The sequence below is a fragment of the Erpetoichthys calabaricus genome, chromosome 4, assembly GCF_900747795.2.
Source record: "Erpetoichthys calabaricus chromosome 4, fErpCal1.3, whole genome shotgun sequence".
Lineage (NCBI taxonomy): Eukaryota > Metazoa > Chordata > Cladistia > Polypteriformes > Polypteridae > Erpetoichthys > Erpetoichthys calabaricus.
Genome location: NC_041397.2, coordinates 190116697 through 190138746, shown reverse-complemented (window position 1 = coordinate 190138746; position 22050 = coordinate 190116697). Strand labels below are relative to the sequence as shown.

General features: G+C 37.5%; 1 protein-coding gene across 3 annotated transcripts in view; it reads right to left on the bottom strand.

Moving 5' to 3' along the window:
• pcid2 (PCI domain containing 2) overlaps positions 1–22050 on the bottom strand; it is a 62459-nt gene that overhangs the window by 29009 nt on the left and 11400 nt on the right. For all 3 annotated transcript variants that reach the window (XM_051926230.1, XM_028800079.2, XM_051926229.1), the window contains exons 4-6: positions 18885–18958; positions 10454–10519; positions 3739–3780 (exon numbers count right to left, since the gene is read on the bottom strand). In XM_051926230.1, coding sequence (XP_051782190.1) covers positions 3739–3780; positions 10454–10519; positions 18885–18958 — 182 coding nt within the window. The remainder of the gene's footprint in view (positions 1–3738; positions 3781–10453; positions 10520–18884; positions 18959–22050) is intronic.

Genomic DNA, 22050 nt, shown 5'->3' with positions numbered 1-22050 from the left:
CACTACAGGAGAACATAAATCATATTTAATAATGACAAAAACACAAGGAAACAGAAAATGAATATAACTACTTAATTCCTTGGCTTCAAAAACCCATATAATCATACTCAAATTGTTAAAGGCCAAGGAACAATTGGAAAACAATTAAAAATATATGCAAGATCATGATTTATGACAATAGCTTTTTGAAGCACGTCTGAGGTTATTACCTTGCCATAGGGCTAATGATCCGTGACTGAGACTTAAGTTATGAGACATTGGGCTCCAAAATATCCTGACAGTCTAGTGATTTCATTATGCCCTGCACAGATACAAGGCACTCCATGCCACAAGCAGCACAGCAACTCAAAAACATCAATGAATCTCCTCCATTTTTCACAGTAGGGATGGTGTTATTTTCTTTGAAAGCTTTGTTTTATGTGAACATAGACTTCCCTTTTTTCAGTTGTCTAATTGACATTCTCCCAGAAGGACTGTGGCTTGTTAACATGTATGTTGGCAACAGGCATCACAGGAACATCAACCTCTTTGGAGATGGCCCTGCAGCCTTTATGTTGACCTTGTTTGGCTATTACTGTCTTTCTTACCTCCTCAAACAACTCTTACCTTTTCCTTCTGTTTTCCCCATTTAGTGAGATGCACACAGGGACACAAAATAGATGAGTAAGTAATTCTGGCCTTTTAAACAGTCTGAATGAGTGATTATAAGATTGAGGACACCGGTGACATTGATTAAAAGAAGGCTATGTGCTTGCAGTACCACTGGAATACAATTATTTCTTGTAACTTACAGAATGTTCTATTCATTTTCTCCATGCCTCCTTGGCATGTCTATGTACAATAAGTAAAAATGTAGTTCTTTAAACAGGGTAGAATTTAATCTCCAGTGATCTGGAGTGTCCATTGTACACAGGTACAAGGTGGTCTTACTGCACTCTTTCAGTCTGAAATGGATTAAGCAGGGTTTAAGGGAGTCTTGCTGTAGTGATGAAAAAGTGCATAACCAAGTCCTAAAATAGGCAGTGACTGTCCAATTTGTACATAACATACTGTAGGAGAGTTAACAACATGGTAATTTTACAACTTATGCACTGACTGAGCAAGACTGGAAAACCATTATGCACATAGTGCTTAAAGAGTAGGGCACTTGACTCATCTTTAGTTGAGTCTACCTAAGCCCAGGGTAAAGGCAGTTTATCGAGTGCAATGGCCAAGGGACACAAGTTGTAGCGGACAGTACTGCAGACCTAGGGGACAGGCCCTGCCTCAAACAATAGTTAAAGAAGGCTATTTACTACAAAAAAAAAATATATATATTTGGTTACTGTAAAGATGAAACTTTAGCTGCCAATCTGTTATCAGAAATGATGAAGCAGGTTACTTTCTTACCTACTTGAATGCATGCTACAATTTGTTTTTGTCAAGCACAGCTGGATTGATTGGATGATGGTCACTTATGAAATTCTCAAAACACCCTGTGTCTCTGGGTAAAAATAACAGATCATGTTTCAAATGGCTTATGAATAGTGTTTCTCAGAAGAACAGGCACTAAGATATGCATACTGTGTCCGCATGTTTTGCTATCTTTTTTGTATTTAAGCCTTATTTTGTAAAATGTTTGTTATAATTCTAATTACACCTGGCTAAATGGGGAACATAAATATTACTAAAAATAAGATTACAAGGTGAATATATTTTTTTTTTTTTGAAGAGAATGAGTGATTATGAAGAACTGCTGTCAATTTCACAAAAAATGGCATTCACTTACAAAAGTAGACAGTAGCAAAGCTGGTTGTTTTGTACATGAGAGTACATTGCTATTTGCTTTTTCTGTTATTACAGTATAAGGGCTTTGAAACTCCGATCATACAGTTGTGCTTGAGTTTATGAACCCTTTAGAATTTTCTATATTTCTGCATAAATATGACCTAAAACATCATCAGATTTTCACTCAAGTCCTAAAAGTAGATAAAGAGAAACCAGTTAAACAAATGAGACAAAAATATTATACTTGGTCATTTTTTTATTGAGGAAAATGATTGAATATTACATATTTGCGAGTGGCAAAAGTATGTGAACCTCTAGGATTAGCAGTTAGTTTGAAGGTGAAATTTGAGTCAGGTGTTTTCAATCAATGGGATGACAATCAGGTGTGAGTGGGTACCTTGTGTTATTTAAAGAACAGGGATCTATCAAAGTCTGCTCTTCACAGCACATGTTTATGGAAGTGTATCATGGCACGAACAAAGGAGTTTTCTGAGGACCTCAGAAAAAGAGTTGTTGATGCTCATCAGGCTGGAAAAGGTTACAAAACCATCTCTAAAGAGTTTGGACTCCACCAATCCACAGTCAGACAGATTTTGTACAAATGGAGGAAATTCAAGACCATTGTTACCCTCCCCAGAAGTGGTCGACCAACAAAGATCACTCCAAGAGCAAGGTGTGTAATAGTCGACGAGGTCACAAAGGACCCCAGGGTAACTTCTAAGAAACTGAAGGCCTCTCTCACATTGGCTAATGTTCATGTTCATGAGTCCACCATCAGGAGAACACTGAACAACAATGGTGTGCATGGCAGGGTTGCAAGGAGAAAGCCATTGCTCTCCAAAAAAAACATTGCTGCTCATCTGCAGTTTGCTAAAGATCACATGGACAAACCAGAAGGCTATTGGAAGAATGTTTTGTGGATGGATGAGACCAAAATAGAACTTTTTGGTTTAAATGAAAAGCGTTATGTTGAGAGAAAGGAAAACGTTTTCCTTTCCTTTTTTTTTAATCCCATCTGTGAAACATGGTGGTGGTAGTATCATGGTTTGGGCCTGTTTTGCTGCATCTGGGCCAGGACGGCTTGCCTTCATTGATGGAACAATGAATTCTGAATTATATCAGAGAATTCTAAAGGAAAATGTCAGGACATCCGTCCATGAACTGAATCTCAAGAAAAGGTGGGTCATGCAGCAAGACAACGACCCTAAGCATACAAGTCGTTCAACCAAAGAATGGTTAAAGAAGAATAAAGTTAATGTTTTGGAATGGACAAGTCAAAGTCCTGACCTTAATCCAATCGAAATGTTGTGGAAGGACCTGAAGCGAGCAGTTAATGTGAGGAAACCCACCAACATCCCAGAGTTGAAGCTGTTCTGTACGGAGGAATGGGCTAAAATTCCTCCAAGCCGGTGTGCAGGACTGATCAACAGTTACCGGAAACGTTTAGTTGCAGTTTTGCTGCAAAGGGGGGTCACACCAGATACTGAAAGCAAAGGTTCACATGCTTTTGCCACTCACAAATATGTAATATTCAATCATTTTCCTTAATAAATAAATGACCAAGTATAATATTTTTGTCTCATTTGTTTAACTGGTTTCTCTTTATCTACTTTTAGGACTTGAGTGAAAATCTGATGATGTTTTAGGTCATACTTATGCAGAAATATAGAAAATTCTAAAGGGTTCACAAACTTTCAAGCACAACTGTAGCTTTTTTCTTGTGTAACCTACATGTTCATCTGTTCCTAGTGCTCCAATAATAATAATAATAAAGAATAATAGTAGGAAACAAATTATATGTACAAAACATTCAGCTTTTTCCTCTTCAGCATAATATTTAAATCTATGTGTATGTTATAGTTAACTTCTTGTCTACTACCCTTAGAAGTACATCAAAGACTGGTTCTACATTGAAGTGTGATCTTGTTTATATAACTGAAGCTTAAAACACGCATATTTAAAATAACTTACCAATTTTCCTCTTTGTGTGCCTGAAAAGCTTTTAGAAATGATGTTTCAAATGTTAAGGAGGTAATACAACACACTTCACAGGTATTCATAACCATTTTGCATAGTTTTAAAAGCATATCAATGTTATTCATAATAGTCAGATGTGTTAAAAAATTTAAAAGTTTAAATACAGTATAAGAGGTATAAAACTAACAATGTAATATTTTATATCTCACTAAGATAACGTAAATGTCTTAATCAAACCAATAATAAGATAGTGTAACCTATACTTTATAAATGCATGAACATTTGACAATGTGATTTACAGGCTATCAAGATACAAAACAGCAATTTTTCAGAAGGTGTCTCTATAGCCATCATGTGTTCAAAAATCAGTGTGCAAGTTTGTCATTTGACAATAATGTACTGAACTGTGAATTAATTACTAAGTATTTGTTTTTGTGCAAAGAGAAAATGAAAAGAGAGCAGCATGATAATTTAATTTGTGATTAACTTGTGGCATTAATCAATGAAAAAATTATTCTTTAAAAACAGATTACTTTTTTAATAGACAGGCTACAAACAGAGACAATTACATCATCAAGCCTTACAATGCAAATATATACCTTCTCCATATACATATGACTGAACTACATAAATTCAAAAAGAAAGGGTTTATGGAAACAAGTGACAGCAAGTCTGTTTTTGCTGACAAATGTAGATATATTTTTTTTCTAAACAAACATCAGGAATCCTTGAACATCTTGAACTTTTACTTGGTTAGCTAGTGTATCCATATAAATTTACCTAGTGAAGGAGAGGCACATGAAGCTACATTTTCAAAAGCTGCTCCCAAAAAGAACCTCATAACCCTCATCACTCAAAGGACTATGGCTCGAAAACTAAACTCCTCAATCGTCAATGGTCATACAAATGACCTTAACAGGTCAAATTCTTATCCATATTACTAACCGAGAATGCTAAACCGGATGATGGACGCAGGCACATCCGGCAATGGGCTGTAGCTGCAAAAAGACGTACTACGCAGGCGCAAAAAGAGTCCGCGAGAGTCGGCTGAGGAGCCAAGAAAGGCAGACAAAAGAGGGCGAGAGAGGCGGATGAGGGGCCGCGAGAGGCGGACAGGACCACAGAAAAAAGGAGTGAGCACAGGAAAAATGGACAAATGAGGAAACGCAGGCAAAGCACGAAACACATTGCACACGAAACTAGACCCCAAAAAAAAAAAAAAAAAAAAAAAAAAAAAAAAAAACAGGCTCGCGCACAACAGCAAGGCACCCCCCCCCCCCCCGCCCCCTACAGGCACCGGACAGGACACACACCAAGAGGTGGATTCAACAAGCCCATGGAACATAAAAAAAAGAACACAAAACCACCCCACAGACCCTACAAGCAAGGGACGGGACACACACAAACGGGGATTCAACAAGACACAGGAACACAAAAAGAAAGAAGACGCTCGCACGACAACAATCCTCAACCCCTCACACACACACATCCATAAGAAGTGACACCCAAAGCCACATATTCTAAAGTAAACATCAACACCTTCACACTAGACAGCATAGGTGTCAGCATTGGTGGATCTCCTTACAATAAAGCACTATTAACCGTTCAACTGCAGAAAAGGAAACATATTAACAGTGACTGCGATCCTCCTTATTACTTATCCATATTTCGCATGCTGAGAAAGAAACAAGTCATGAATACACGGTCACGGGTACAAAACGAAAAGGAAAGGATAACAGGAACAAACACACGAACACGAAAGAAACCACAAAATAGACGGCTATGCAGCATAGGTGGATCTCATTACAATAAGGCACTATTAACCGTTCAACCGCAGAAAAGGCTCCATATTAACAGTGAGTGCAATACTCCTGATTACTTATCCATATTTCTAAAAGAAAAAATGACTCGACTCCAAAAACGCAAAGCTCAACTAAAGCTTCTAACTAACGATGTACCTAAAAGTAAAAACTTTATGAACTGCATTAGATCCTACAATAGTTCATTTAATATGCACAAATCTACATCCTAGATCCACATGACGCAAACTATCAATCAAAGTGCTGCATCGCAACAGGCAAGGATTCAAAACGAAACACCTCCCGTCTCAGACATACGTTAATGGCAGCGAAGGCTACAACGGCTTCTCACACAGCACAGACAAATCGATTACAGCTCCAAAACAACACGTCCCAAATACTACACATGCAACAACGCGCCTCTCAAACGGCACAAGCAAAACATACACCAGGAAAATTCATTCGGATTAATGAATGTCATTTGCAATCATTGTCATTCAGTTCACTTCCCCGAAGAAACAACTGGCAATACAAGTTATACATTTACACGTTGTTGTCAAAAGGGTCAAATTAGACTGCCTTCTTTACATTCATATACTGAATATCTACAGAAGCTTATAACTGACGATGTACCTGAAAGTGAAATCTTTATCAACTACATTAGATCCTACAAATCGGAATCCACTATGAACATTAACGGTGGCACTGCACGTGACATCCGTCTTGAAAAAATGTTGTTTATTGATGAATGTTCAATGGCATGAACAAACGTTTATGAATAATATTCGATTTGGAGGAAAGGTACTTTTATGAGGAGGAGATTTTAGACAGTGATTAGCTATTCTTCCAGATGCCATGCACTCAGCTATTGTTCAGTGCACCTTAAAATACGCAGACAATTGGCATTGCTTTCAAAAGATACAGTTAGTAAAAAATATACGATGTCCAGAACCAGATCATAACAATTGCTTATTACAACTGAGAGATGGTACACTCACCAATACAGATGGACTTCAGCCACATATTATTACAATTCCTCAAGCCTTTATCTGCAACTACTTAGTTACAAAGAGATTTGGAACAGCAATCTCATTAGACCAAATGCCCCTTTTAACACAACGCACTATATTCTGTCCAAAAAATATTAATGTGGAAAACATAAATACCCAAGTCATTCCATTACTTCCTGGAAAGACACAACTCTTTCTAAGCTCTGACAAACTTGACTCTGATCACAACAATAACCATCTTAAATGACCTTACAAGTTCTGAGCTGGAATTACCTTTTACACTGAAACGGCGTGTACAAAGAAATTTTCAAATAAACCTTTACACTGTGCCACACACTTTACTGTTTGCTTTCTATTTGCATCATCTACACCGTCACACTATTCTATATCTCATTCATACATCACGCTCTTTGTCATTCCCAACACCAGGGGTTGGCGAGCGAAGTGAGCAGGGGGCGGAGCCCCCTAGTTAAGAATAACTGCTGATGAAAATACTTGAAGATCTATCAAGGTTGCTGGTATAAACTGCTATTAAATACCTTCAATAAAAGTGAAGTGTTTCGTAAAAAAAAATTTGAATATTTTGACCTAACTTTCTTAGATATAACCTCATACATGTGGATGATGAAATAATGACTTTTAGCAAATGACCTATCAAATTCAGCCTGGAATTGTGTGTGTGTGGGGAGGGGGGGATAAAAAAAAAAAAAAAAAAAAAAAAACACACACTACAGTACCTTTTAAAGCTATCCGAGAATAATAGAAATTAGGACGCTCCAAATTTTTAAAATTTTTTCATACAAGTAAACTAAAATTTGCAGTGACATTTTGAAGACACATGAAGTTGACTATATAAAAAAATTAGTCTTGTAAAAAAAACTTAACTCAGTATCACTGAAAATCACAAACAACCTCTGCAGTGCAGAGAGGAAGAGAATTACAATCTATTGATAGCAAAATATTTTGACAGCAGAATTACAAAGGTTATACATGAAGATAAAAGTTGCTCATCATAACTAAAAATAGAAATGCACGATTAGAATGACTAACATGAGCCAACAGAATTCACGGTTATGAGCAAATGAGGCAAGTATAAACTCAGTCAAAGTAATGAAATGGTGCAGCTGAAAATAAACAAATTACAAACAGACTACCTCTAAATTTCAAGGCTTGGGCATGCCTGACTGCCTATAGAATAAGTTAATTTTCTTTACAGATTATGCAACTAATAACTGCAGGAGTAGAAAGAATTCATCAATGCATCTTGCCTTCCTTTATATAAGACAACTAGGGGGCTTCGCTCGCCAACCCCCATTTTTGTTTTTCCAGATACACACGTCTAAGAGTTTTGTTTCTTTGAACTGTTGCTATTTCATTAGTTTCACTTTTATTTCTGAACCTCTGTAAAAACAATATTTGGAATCTTCCCAATGTGCTGAATCTATTAAATGAGGTCCGTGAGATGTGTTTAATGACTTTGTACCAATCATTTAGGATAGGCTTCTCTGTTTAGAATTTCAGCACAGACAAAACAATCCACATCATCAGCAGTTAATAATGTTTTTTGCAAAGTAACCAATAAATGCATATGAGGTAAACTCCGTTTTTGAAATTCTCTTGACTTAAACTTCAAAGCCTTACAATATTTACATACTTCTAACATATCACCTGTGTCCACATATTCGAGCTGTATTCGACATTTCGTTATTTCTCCGAGTAATAGTTTGTCTTTCTTTGCGCTAATGCAATGTTTACTTTCTTTGTTTTGACACTGTCGTTGTTTTCTGCTTTCATATTCTGTATCTTGCTCTGCATGTGTTTCGTGCCTACGTTTTTTTTTAAGCTTTTGAATTTCAGTTTTCATTATCTCCAACCTGCTCTCCATGTGTTTGGCCCCCTGTTTTAACCTCTGTATGACGTTTTACTTTGTTTTCTATTCTGGTCTTTTATTTCTGACCTCGCTTTATCCTGCTTTTGTTTCAATGACACCTGGTCCGTGGTGATTATATTTTCCCTTTTTCGAGTAATAATTTCCATTTGTTTGCGATCTTGTGATCTTTACTGTACTGTCAATAATGCATCACTGTAATGTGATTCACCTATGCTGTATAGTTTGGACGTGTGAGGATGACGTACGTTTAATACGCAGCGTTCGCCTGTATCACTCTGGGGCCCCCCACTGTTAATACGGAGCTCCTTCCGTACTATTATGCGGTGCATTGTGGACCACTGCGGACTCCGTAGTGTTTCCCGTTTCACCTTGTATTTTGGTCAGTCGAGCTCTTTCTTTTTGGAGCTGTGCCTTCACCACGCAGTAGTGCCACTCACAATATGGCGGTGACGCCTGCGCCTTCCGTATTATGTCGGGTCTCACCATGCTGTGTAGGAGCCTTTGCCTTTCGTACTTTCCCGCGCCTTCCGAAGCGCGATGTAGGCGCCTGCACCTTCCGGGTCTGCCTCCGCTGTGTGGTGTGGACGTTTAACTGTCGTTTTTTTCTGCTTTCATATTCTGTATCTTGTTGTGCATGTGTTTCGTGCCTAGGTTTTTTTGAAGCTGTAGAATTCCAGTTTTCATTACCTAACCTGCTCTCCATGTGTTTGGCCCCGTTCTCTGTCTTTTATTTCTGACCTTGCTTTATCCTGCTTTTGTTTCAATGACACCTGGTCCGTGGTGATTATATTCTCCCTTTTTCGAGTACTAATTTCCATTTGTTTGCAATACTGTGATCTTTACTGTACTGTCAATAATGCATCACTGTAATGTGATCCACCTCACTCGAGCTGTTTCGTTTTGAACCCGTGCCTGCTTTGCCTCCGCAGTTTGAGACGCGCGTTGTAGGCGTCTACGTTCATTAGATCTGTCCACGTGGGCTCGTTGTTGTAGCTGTGTTAGTTGTTGAGCTGTTTGTTTTTGGAGCCGAGACAGTTTTGCTTCCGCGGTTTCAGACGCGTGACCATACCATCTCGGGTTTGATGTATGAGCCTTTGTGGACTCCGTAGTGTGTCCCGTTTCACTCTGGGGCGGGGTGTTGACTGCTCTTGTTTTACTATGTCTCCTGCGTCCATGGGTATGTACCTGCTTCCATATTACTTCTCTCCCGTTTCACTCTGGGGAGGGGGGCTTTGTGTGGCGCCTGCGCACTATGTCTCCTGCGACCACGGGCATGTACCTGCGTCCATATCTGGTTTACCATTCTCGGTTAGTAATATAGATTATCTTCACCCTCATTGGCCACTGCTTCATTCCAATTATTATGACGAACATCACAAAATAAAAGCAACCAAGGAGCTTGTCAGTAAAAATAAACTGGAGACTCTAAGATTGATGATGTCAATGGGTTACAAACTTTATACAGTTATTTGCAGGCAAAGGAATTGCAACAAAATAGTATTTTTGATACTGCTTATAATTTGTACTAAAGAAATATTGTGCTTTCAAATTCAGCCTTAATTGTCAAATTCAAATAGATACTTTAAATGACATGTATCAATCATAAACGCAGCACATGTCTGTATTAATAGATGAGGGACTAAAGGAGGATAACAAAAAAAAAACAATCACAAAATGTTGGTAATAACTTATTAAAATATGATGGATCTGAGTAGTCTTTGGAATGACCTGTCACTGTCAACTAATTTTAAAATGTTTAACTTTAACAGTAAATAAACACATATTTGCGCCTTTTATTATACATTAAACCTTAAATATAAAATATAAACCAACCTAAAGTTTTAAATTTTTACAAAAGGAAATAAACTTCAACTAAAAATATAAAACATAATGCTTCTAAAAAATGAATATATGCTAACAAACAACATCATAAAATGTGTGATCTCCTGCTTTAAGGTCCAATAAATTCACATACCTTATAGCAGACCCATTTACTATAAAAAGGATATTGAACAACAACAGTTTGACACTTGTATGCCTCCACAAAGTCATGATTTGCCACTGCATAGGTACACCTGCAAACACAATAAAAGGTTTACAATGGTTTTTTTTTTATGCATTATTTCATAGATACTAAAAACAGTCAATGGATCATGATGTTTATCATTTAGAGGTTTCCAAATTAAACAGGTATATAAAGGACAACTTTTCTGCCTGTAATTTTTATGTATCAGTATTAAATATAACTGGTAATAAATAGGTCTCTAAAAACATACATATAATTAAACCAATATAAAACAGAGAATAGCTTTTTTATTTTTTCAAAAGGCAATGTCTAATTCACTGATCAAGTTTCACACAATGACAAAGGAGAATTGTTTACATTACACAAAAACGCTGTTTATATAAAAAAATTTCTTGCAAAAGTATATGCATTGACAATAATCACTATGCACTGAAAGATCACCCTGAATTAATTCACTCATAAAATGAAACAATTCACAAACATACTATGAATCTCACAGGAAAACGGTATATCAAAAGGTTGCACAAATATTACCTTAAATATTATATTACTTTTTTTGCCAAAAATCTGTTAATCTGATATAAAACGGTCATCATACAATACAACGAATGTCTTTTAGAAGCTACTCATTTATATGCAGTCATACAGTATGTATTAAATACCCTATACATTTTTCAAACACCTCATGGAAATTTACCATTTGATGTCAGGTGAAGAAATAAACATTTTAAAGTACTCCATTATTTATTCTATATGGAATACAACTGACCTACTGTTACTATTAAAAAGTTGTTCGGCAGATTATAGTATGGTTGATCAAAACATTTCAGTCTTAGAAATTCTGAAAGATAATAAATTTAAATGTAGATGTCAATATTCTTCTCAATTGCATCAAAAGTTCTGTTCTATAAATTCAAAAATTTACACTGTAACAGTAAAGACTTTAGGACATACTGTTTGCTAGTGCTGGGTATTGGCACTGATGTCCCGATTCAATTCTGATTCACAATGCTCCGATTTGACTCAATATCGATTTTATCTTGACTGACTTAGCATGCACTGATAGATTTGAAGTGGTGGCTTTATTACAGATTACTTAACCGTGCATAGAATGTCTACACAGTGACTTCATAAGATATGCAAAAGCATGGAATGACATTTAAAAAGAAACACTCTATTAGTAATGAACAGTTAACATCAGTACTTGGAAGATGTGGAACAAAAAATCATTTCTCTTTCAAAAATAAACTTTTTCCACCGCACTGTACTCATTTAAAATGCACCATAATTTTACCAACATGTATCGCTATATCAAAGTCCACACATATTATGGAGGGCTCCTGGTTTTAATACAGCTCTTATTTTTAACAATGGCGTAGTCTGTTATTTTTTGGACACGAAGCAAATTAAATGGAAGCTTGGAGCAAACCCGTTGTCTCCAGTGCAGGCTGTTTATGCTCTACTTTGTTAGATATTGACTGAGATTACGTTTATTGGTGATGTCGGGATAAAAAGATTTCTCAAATTTGTTGTGTTACAATACAACTTATGAGCTGCACAACTCAAATACGGCTTTGCTTTTGTCTAGTTTCTCTTTCTAGTTTCTACCAATGCGCCTTTTGAATTCGTAGGAAGTCCACACATCTGAGTTACGTGTCCATCACTTCTTGATGTTTAGAAGAACACACTATTTTATGCAGCCCTACCTGTCAACAACACACTTCTCATTCTATGTCAGGTAGCAGAGTGCTTATTCTTTAGAAATCCAATACAGTGATCCCTCGCTATATCGCGCTTCGCCTTTCGCGGCTTCACTCCATCGCGGATTTTATATGTAAGCATATTTAAATATATATCGCGGATTTTTCGCTGCTTCGCGGGTTTCTGCGGACAATGGGTCTTTTAATTTCTGGTACATGCTTCCTCAGTTGGTTTGCCCAGTTGATTTCATACAAGGGACGCTATTGGCAGATGGCTGAGAAGCTACCCAACTTACTCTCTCTCTCTCTCTCTCTTGCGCTGACGTAGGGGGGTGTGAGCAGGGGGGCTGTGTGCAGCTGCTTCCTGAAGGACATGCTGCACGGAGCTTCGCATACTTAAAAGCTCAAAGGGCACGTATTGATTTTTTATCTCTCTCTCTGTCTCTTCCTGCTCCTGACAGAGGGGGTGTGAGCTGCCGCCTTCAACAGTTTTGTACCGGCGGTGCTTCGCATACTTAAAAGCCAAAAAGCCCTATTGATTTTTTTTTTGACTGCTTGCTTTGCACTCCTTTGAAAAGGAAGATATGTTTGCATTCTTTTAATTGTGAGACAGAACTGTCATCTCTGTCTTGTCATGGAGCACAGTTTAAACTTTTGAAAAAGAGACAAATGTTTGTTTGCAGTGTTTGAATAACGTTCCTGTCTCTCTACAACCTCCTGTGTCTCTGCGCAAATCTGTGACCCAAGCATGACATTCTAAAAATAACCATATAAACATATGGTTTCTACTTCGCGGATTTTCCTATTTCACGGGTGGCTCTGGAATGCAACCCCCGCGATGGAGGAGGGATTACTGTAGTGACATCTGTTGGATCAGACACCAAAAATAAAGATAAGCAAAAATCTACATATAGTAATCAAGCAGGACAGAGATTCACAAGGTTGATTGCGAGACTTTAAGAATCGATATTGAATTGTTTAAATTGGAAAATTGATATTTTTACCCAGGTCTACTGTTTGCTGTGTTGTAAGTCTCCACTCAGGCTTAATGAGAAGATGATCAAATACACCATCATTTCCCACAATGTGCTAGATACTGCTAATTCATTAATGAGAGTGCCAAGGCCAATTGCTGAAACAAGTTGCAAATATTTTTAAATATATTTGCTATAAAACATAGTAAGTTCTAGGTTACTAACAATAGCACTACAACTACCTGGCAATGGCATTTACAGCATTACACATGTACTAGCATTCATATACAAAGCAGTTAAAAAAACCTGTGCCTTTCTTTGTAGCTCTGATTGTCATAATAAATTAATTTCACAACATTAAAATACTGGAGCAGACTTTTCTATTGAAAAATTGTCAAGGTAAAGAAATGGTCCACACAACAGCTTGTATTAAGTATCACTACCATCTTTCTCTGGGACTTTTTAGTTAATATAAATGCAAACTCTTTCATGTAGTGTACAGACTGTTGTCACTGTCCTGCTCCACTGACAGACTGAGAAGATTGTTTCCCCCCCCCCCTAAATTATGCGACTCTTCAATTCCACCCGGGGGTGTAAACATTAACATTATACAAAGTTATTGTCTGTTTTTACCTGCATTATTATCAATCTTTAATTTAATATTGTTTTTTTGTATCAGTAAGGTGCTGCTGGAGTATGTGAATTTCCCCTTGGGATTAATAAAGTATCTATCTATCTATCTATCTATTTGGGTGGCTTTTGGGTGAGCATTAGATTTGAGATGAAAGAATCCGGCATATAGCTAATTTTTGCACATTAAATACAGAAGACCCTTTTTAATGCACAAATTCACAGTGCAGTTGGTTACAGTTACTAAAACAAGAAAATCTCAACCCCTCAAATCCTAAGCAAAACATTTAAATAAAACAAGCTTTTACAATTGAAGAGTGGTGTAAAACGTGCAAAACGTCTAGTAAACAAGGAATTAACCAAATCACCAACACTCTGAATCATGCCCTCTTGTCACTTTAGGTCTGCAGCTTTTTTTCTTTTGTTTTCCGTGCAGCATTTTCTCTTTTAAACTGTTTGTTTTTAGAATATAATTAACTATTAGCCACAAAGAATGATTGAACAATTACAGCTTCTAGTTGCGATTCGTTACACTAAAATCGTACACTCGTGATATTTAAGCAGCCTGGAGAAACAACTGTGGACATTTATCATGGTATAAAAAGAGACAGAGGAGAGTGCAATATCTACAGATTGAATGTTGAATACCTGTGACTTTAAAGGATGAGTTTGGAATTTTTCAAGTCAAATTTATTTCTAAATAATCATGATATACCGTTTATTAATTTTTCAAATGAAAATGCATTCTAAAGTGAATCACATTTTATAAATGTAAAAAATAACTACAATAGAGCTACTGGGTACCGGGATCCCAAATGTGAAGAAAAGCCTTAAAACTTACTGAATAAATTCACTTAGAAGAAACAAAAGGTATTGATTTAAGGAAACATGCATTCCACATTTCTGAGGCACAATCCTGACAAGAAAAGTAAATGGAAAAATAATACCTTTTATTACAAATTCTAGATACTATTTTCTCGTGGTAAAGTTTTGTTTTTTGCTTGCTTCTCTGCTTGTTATGGCAACCCCAAACACCCTCCCCAAAGGTTATTTTGCCTACTATCCAATTTTTGCTTCTGCAATTCTGTTTCGTCAACGGCTACGTTCTGCCATTGATTTAATAACAAATAGATGTGCACTCAAATCATGATTATTTTTTCCTAAATGTTACCTACTTTTAGCCAATTATATTACGTGATGTTACTTTACAGAGACTATAGGGTGACATTCACCTTTACTTGAAGCACAATAGTGAGCAACTCATGTAAGAGTTTCATTATAATTTATACAAATAACAATAAATCAGAACTGAACTGATTACACAGCATTGTATATTTCATTTATCCCTTAGATTGTTGAGTGAGCCAAGCCACCTGCACATCACACTTTCGTGGTGTGTCATGTGAATTCATGGAGAGAGAGAAAAAAAAAAAGGCAGAATGTTGTGACAGTTTAGGTCCGGCTCCATGCTCCCTCTTCTCATTTGGGGAGCCTCTTGAACCCAACACCGTCGATAACAATAACCGGATAAGCAGGGCAGATGGGGACAAAACACTCCAGGCAACAGGATGATGCAAAGTGTCTAAGTGTTTTTAAAAATCAGTTAGTGTCCATTAAAGTGCAGTGCTTCTAAAAAAGTTCAATAAATAATCCATTAAAACAGAAAAACAAAAAGGTTCAAAAGAAGATTAAAATCAGTATCACAGCAGGCGGGTCTTTGTTTTTCTCCCGACTTGGATGAGTCCAGCACTATATCCTCTTCATCTCCTTAGCTCACACATCACTCACGCAGCTGGCAGAGACTTCAGCAGCAGCAGTCTTCTCCATTCCGAACCCCGTCTTGGCTGCTTCTGTCGGCATCCACCATACCGCTCAGGGTCAGTTGTCCTTCTGTCTTCCTTCATGCACACGTGGTCGTCCTTCAGATCCCTAGGGAGGATGCCACCTCGATCATACTCGCTCTTCAAAGAACAGTCAGCGGACACGATCCACCCCCACAGCACCAAACCCTTCCTCCTACGCGGGGTAAACAACCGTGTTGCCTTTCTTCATACTGGCCGATTCGACCTGCCCCTCCACCCTCTGCTGTTCTCACAGCTCTTTTGCGCTGTTTCTTCCCTGTTCTCCCTGGTTTGTCTCCCTATTTTCCTGTGCTGGCCCGTACTTATACAGCTCCGTGGGTGCAGCATCTCAATCATGCACCGCAGGAAGCCGATGAAGCAATTGAGAAAGATTGCACCCTCACGTGCAGGTGCGCCTTGTACCCATTACTTCACCAACTCCCCACAGCTGTGCGAGTGTGCCCACGGAGAGTGACACAGCCAACAGATTATTTAATAAGACAGCCATTCTTTCAGAGTCATGGACTTGCTATACCACAAATGTACGATAGAGCAGAGTAGGTTGAAGCACCACAAACAAATGATATTTTTAATGCATGATAAATTGCTTTTGCTGAGGATAAGGTAATAAAAGAACTGATGACAACGCTTTTGAGTGATTAAACTCACTGGCACTCACCAATACCAATCAATTCATAAATACAATGGGAGAACATGTAAACTCCATGAAGACCCTGTCACTGTCAGGCAGGAATGACAGTTCTGTGCTACCAAGTCAAGTGGGCTTTATTGTCATTAAATTTATACAAATACTTTGGTACACTAATCAGTGGCAGGAAATTGTTTCCCATCGGCCACAGAGCAATATTCAGACAATAAACGTGACAATATAACAAAACAAAGTGGTGGGTAATTTTACATAAGGGAATGATGCAGAACAAGGGAAAACATCTGTACAAATTGACATCACATAGACAAACAATAATCAGTGATGACAGGAGATGTACAATGGACAAGGAATGTAAAAATAGAGAAGAGTAATAAAAAATCTGTACTTATTTTACTAAATTTCAACCTTATTAAATAGGTGAACTGGGATGGCAAAATTGGGCCTAGAATGTATGTGTACAGTATGTGTTTTTGTCCTGCCATTGAAAAGTGAGCTAAGATGATGGGTGGATGCTCAGATCGTGAACCTGATTATATACTCAATACTCTCTCTCACTAAAGCACACGCATGCATAATTATTATTTACTTATTTGAATGACACCCTTATCCAAGTTGACTTACGACATTTGAGATAAAAGTGATGATGTTTCATTTTGATTTTCCAATTGGAGCACAGACAGGTGAAGTTACTTGCTCATGGTCACACAGTGTCAATGGCGGTATTTGAACTGACAACCTCAGGGTTTAAAGTACAAAGCCGTATCTACTATGCCACAAGCAGCAGGCAATATCTTTATGAAATAACAAAATGAACTTCAGTATAGTGAAAGAATATAAGTGATCATAAGTGTGACTTTTTTTTGTCTAGTTGTCTACAGAATAGACAGCAATTCACATCTGAGCATCAAAATTTTACGTCAATAACTGCGTTTGGTGCAGACTATGCAAGGTGAATCCATGCTCCTTTCACAATGGGACTCCAGTACCAATATACTCCATTATAAAATGCAGGAGCGAGCTAGTTATTTATTTATTTTCCAATTTATAAATTATGGCTTAGTTTAGAATGCAATTTTTATGAGGCCAATTTAATATATAATGATAATGAAGAAACAACTTTGACCTGAAAAATACCAAACTTATTCTGTAAGTGTGAAGCTGATGGGATTTAACGTAAAACATTTTGGCAGCATGTGAAAATTATACACAAGAGCATTCTTCAGAATTACTACAATATATATTTATATGTAAACATATATTGCTCATTTAGTAACAAAAAAGAAAGCTGCAAATTCTTCCACTGGTGGGGTTGGCAACTTTGAATGTTGCCTTCATTGGAATGGCTGATGCCCAATACGATTGGCCATATACCATATATACTCAAGTATAAGTCGGGTCTTGAAACCCAAAGAATCGATCATAAAAATCAGACCCCGACTTATACGTCCATTCAAAAATGCGACACATTTTTTTTTTTTTACATTTTCTTGCCTCCCATCACATCAGTTTCTCAGACGCATCGAATTTTGTTGCAGCAGCGCAGTTACCAATTTCTTTCGCTACTTGAATGACGTTTAACTTAAAACCAGCTTCATATTTTCTTCTGATTGAACACTCCATCGTAGATAAGGGATGCTCTTACGATAAAGGTGTATGATGAGGGTGTGAGATACAAAAAACACAAATCAGTGCAAACATTGCTTCGGAATAGTTTGGGTATTACCATGCGGTCACGTAGACACAACAGAGAGAGAGAGGGAGGTTAGGAGCATGCGCTGATACAGTGCATTGCTGCACCCACATAGAAAAAAAGGCAGTATGCCCCATGATTACTCTCTCAGGAGGGCATTAGCATATCATAATCTCTTGGGCTAATAACGTGAGTTTTCCGCATTCGACTTATACAACCAACATTATAAAATACCAGAAATCATAAGTCCCGACTTATCCAAGAGTATATACGGTACATCAGTGTCATTTAAAAGTACTTACCTGTGCACTAATGCTATGGAATGATTTGTATGTTACATAGACAACCCCTAATGAGCTTGGTGATCCCATTATTCACACCTGAGCGCCTGTGTCGCTTGGGAAACCTAAAGAACAGTACCTAGTGTCACCGATACAAAATTAGATTTTACATAGATTCACTTACACCAAAAAAAAAAAAATCCTTATTGCATGATGGTCAGAAAACCATTTTAGCTCAAGGAGTTCTCTGAACAACCTGACACACAATGTCTATGTCATAATATCCCATTTGAGGCATCACAATGGTATAATATCCCATTTGAGGCATCACAATGGTAAAGATGTAGCTAGGATGGGAGTATAACTCTTATTAATTTTTTATGAAGAAAGGACGGTGTAATGGTCTCAAATACATGCCTGCTGACATACAACTTAGGCAAATAGCTGCAACTGATGTATCAGAACATTTTAATTACTTTATGATGCATTAGAACATTTTGAATTACTTTGTTACATCTATTAGCATGAACAGAATGAGAAATTTCAAGTACACTGGAGCATACCAATAGCTATATATCTTTCTTAAATGTGTAACTAATTGCTATTCATTCAATAAGTCATCCCTTACCTTAAATGAGCTGCAACCATTTCATCATGTGGAGGTTCCAGTACCTGCTGACACTTCTCTTCTGGATTTGCAAGCTGTAAGAATTGAAAAAAATTAATGAACTGAGTTAAACGCATTAATTAAATATTGAAAAAAAAAAATGTTCTGGAATGATTAAGGTACAATTCACAAAGTGCAGCTCCTCTAACCTTAACAGGATTGATATTAGCTTACTTCCATTTTATTTACAACATAACTTAGCCAAGATAGTTGAACCTGTACAATTTAAACATGTAAATTAACTGTACAGAATGGTAGACCTTAAAAATCATTCTCTGAGTCGTACTAAATATATCATTCAAACATTCACAGGTGTAGATTGGAAAAAGTATGAATCCCTAGGCTAATGACTTTAACGAAACCTAACTGAAGTCAGGAGTATGCAAAACCTGGAGTTCAGTCAATGAAACAAGATCGGGGATGTGCTTTAGAGATACTTTGACCTGTTAAATTTGTTTATTTGAGTTTGCTATTCACAACAGGTATCTGCTAATGTGAAGCATGCCTCACACACACACACACAAAAAAAAAAAAAAGATCTCAGGAGATCTACAATCAAGAATTGTTGGTGTGCATGATGCTGGAAAGAGTTACAAAGTAAGAGTTTATATTTTCACTAGTAAACAGACATTTTGTTTACAAATGCCCAGTTATAGCTCGGTTTTGACATGAATGAGTACTTAAGTACCTGAATTTTTTATATCATAGCAAGAAGGATTACAGCAATCTGAAAGACCAGATAATAATAATAATAATACATTTTATTTATATAGCGCCTTTCCCATGCTCAAGGCACTTACAGAATAAATAAAGAACGGCAGAATATACAGTATATAGCATTGTACAAACCAGATAAATAAATAAAGAAGATTAAGACAGTAAATTCTGAGAAAAAAACAGACAACATAATTGATGGTCTAGCACACACATACAGGTTACATTAGCAACTTGACAGAGAGGTAAACTGAGAGAAGGGTAATAAAGTCAAGTAGAGCTAAAAGCCTTCCTGAACAGATGAGTTTTGAGTTGTTTTTTAAAAGAATTCATGGAGTCAGCTGACCCGATTAATTTTGGTAGGTCATTCCAGAGTCTGGGCGCTATACAGCTGAAGGCCCTGTCACCCATAGAGTGTAGATTAGTGAGGGGCACAACAAGATTACCAGAATCAGAGGACCTTAGTGGGCGGGCAGGCACATAGTGATGGAGAAGGTCACTGATGTAGTTTGGTGCGAGGTTATTTAAAGCTTTGTAGGTTATTAGTAGGATTTTATATTCGATTCTGTAGGACACAGGGAACCAGTGAAGACGGAGCAGGATGGGTGTGATGTGCTCGCTGCTGCTGGTTCGAGTAAGGACTCTTGCAGCTGAGTTTTGAATAAGCTGGAGCTGTGATATAAGATTAGAAGGGGCACCTGCCAGTAGGGAATTACAATAATCGATGCGGGATGTGATAAAAGCATGGACAAGTTTCTCAGCATTAGAGAAGGAGCGAACACGGGATATGTTACGGAGGTGAAAGTAAGAAAGTTTCTTAATGTGATTTATGTGGGTGGAATAAGTGAGGGAGGAATCAAAAATGACACCAAGATTTTTTACAGTGGAGGCAGGTCTGATGAGATCACTGCCAAGATGGACTGGGAAGGAGCTCATTTTCTTAAGTTGCATTTTAGTCCCAATTTGCAGGAGTTCAGTTTTATTGCAATTTAATTTTAAAGAGTTCTGCTCCATCCAGGTTTTAATTTCACTAAGGCAGGTTGTGAGCTGAGAAAGCTCTGATGAAGTTCCGCTTTTAACATTGAAGTAGAGCTGGGTATCATCTGCATAAAAATGATAACCCAATCCATAACTACGGATAATATGGCCAAGGGGAAGCATATAAATACAGAAAAGCAGAGGACCGAGGACAGAGCCCTGAGGGACTCCTTGTGTGACTGGCGCTGAGTTGGATCTGCTGTTGCCAAGACTAACAAACTCTTGCCTATCAGTTAGATAGGACTTGAACCACTGGAGGGCAGTGCCAGAGATACCCAGCATGTTCTCCATTCTGGACAGTAGGATGTCATGTCTAACAGTGTCAAATGCTGCACTGAGGTCTAACAGAATTAATATGCTAGTTTGTCCAGAGTCTGCTGCCATAAGCAAATCATTGGTTACTCGTAGCTGAGCAGTTTCACAGCTGTGCCGCGCCCTGAAACCAGACTGAAAGGGTTCCATCAAATTATTAGAGGTTAGGTAATTGGTGAGTTGGGAAGCTACAACACGCTCAAGAACTTTTGACAGGAAAGGTAAGTGGGAAATAGGCCGGAAATTGTTAAGATTGTCAGCATCAAGGCCAGACTTTTTTTAACATTGGGGTTACAGAAGCAATTTTAAAAGTGAGCGGCACAGAGCCAGTGTCAAGGGATGAGTTTATTATTGTTGTAACAGTCGGGATTATGGCATGAAGGCAGGATTTAAGTAGTGTGGTGGGGATGGGGTCCAGTACACAAGTAGTTGGCCTCATCTTACAAAGCAGGTTATTAACAAACGCAGAAGTGACTGGTGAGAACTTAGAGAAGGAGCTGGATGGAGTGGGAAAACAGGGAGAGATATAAACAGATGATGTATTTATGTTAGTTGAATTATTTAGATATTTAATTTTGTTACGGAAAAAGTGGAGGAATTCCTCACAGACTTCAGTAGAAGAGGTAGTTGGACCAGATGCGGGTTCGAGTAGTTTATTAACTACAGAGAACAAAACGCTTGGGTTATCATGGCCACTTTCTATTATTCTGCCATAATGGGTGTTCTTGGCAGAAGTTAGTGCTTCTCTGTAAGCTCTTTGGTGGTCAGATTAATAAGTTTTCTTACATTATATTGGGTTATGGACTAAACACTGGTATACAGTATACAAGTAAATCCACCACTTTTTAAAAAGTAGAACTCAAGATACCAGACTTAGGTAATGCATATCTTTCACACTCACTATGGAAACTAAATCATCCAAGGATTATGTGCTCAACCCAAAGCCATTTTCTGTCTTTACAAATTTCATTAGACCACATCATTTAAACTATCTGTTGACCAAACAGTATTCTAGAAAGGTATACCCCTACACAGAAAAGGCATACAAACACATTATTTTAAA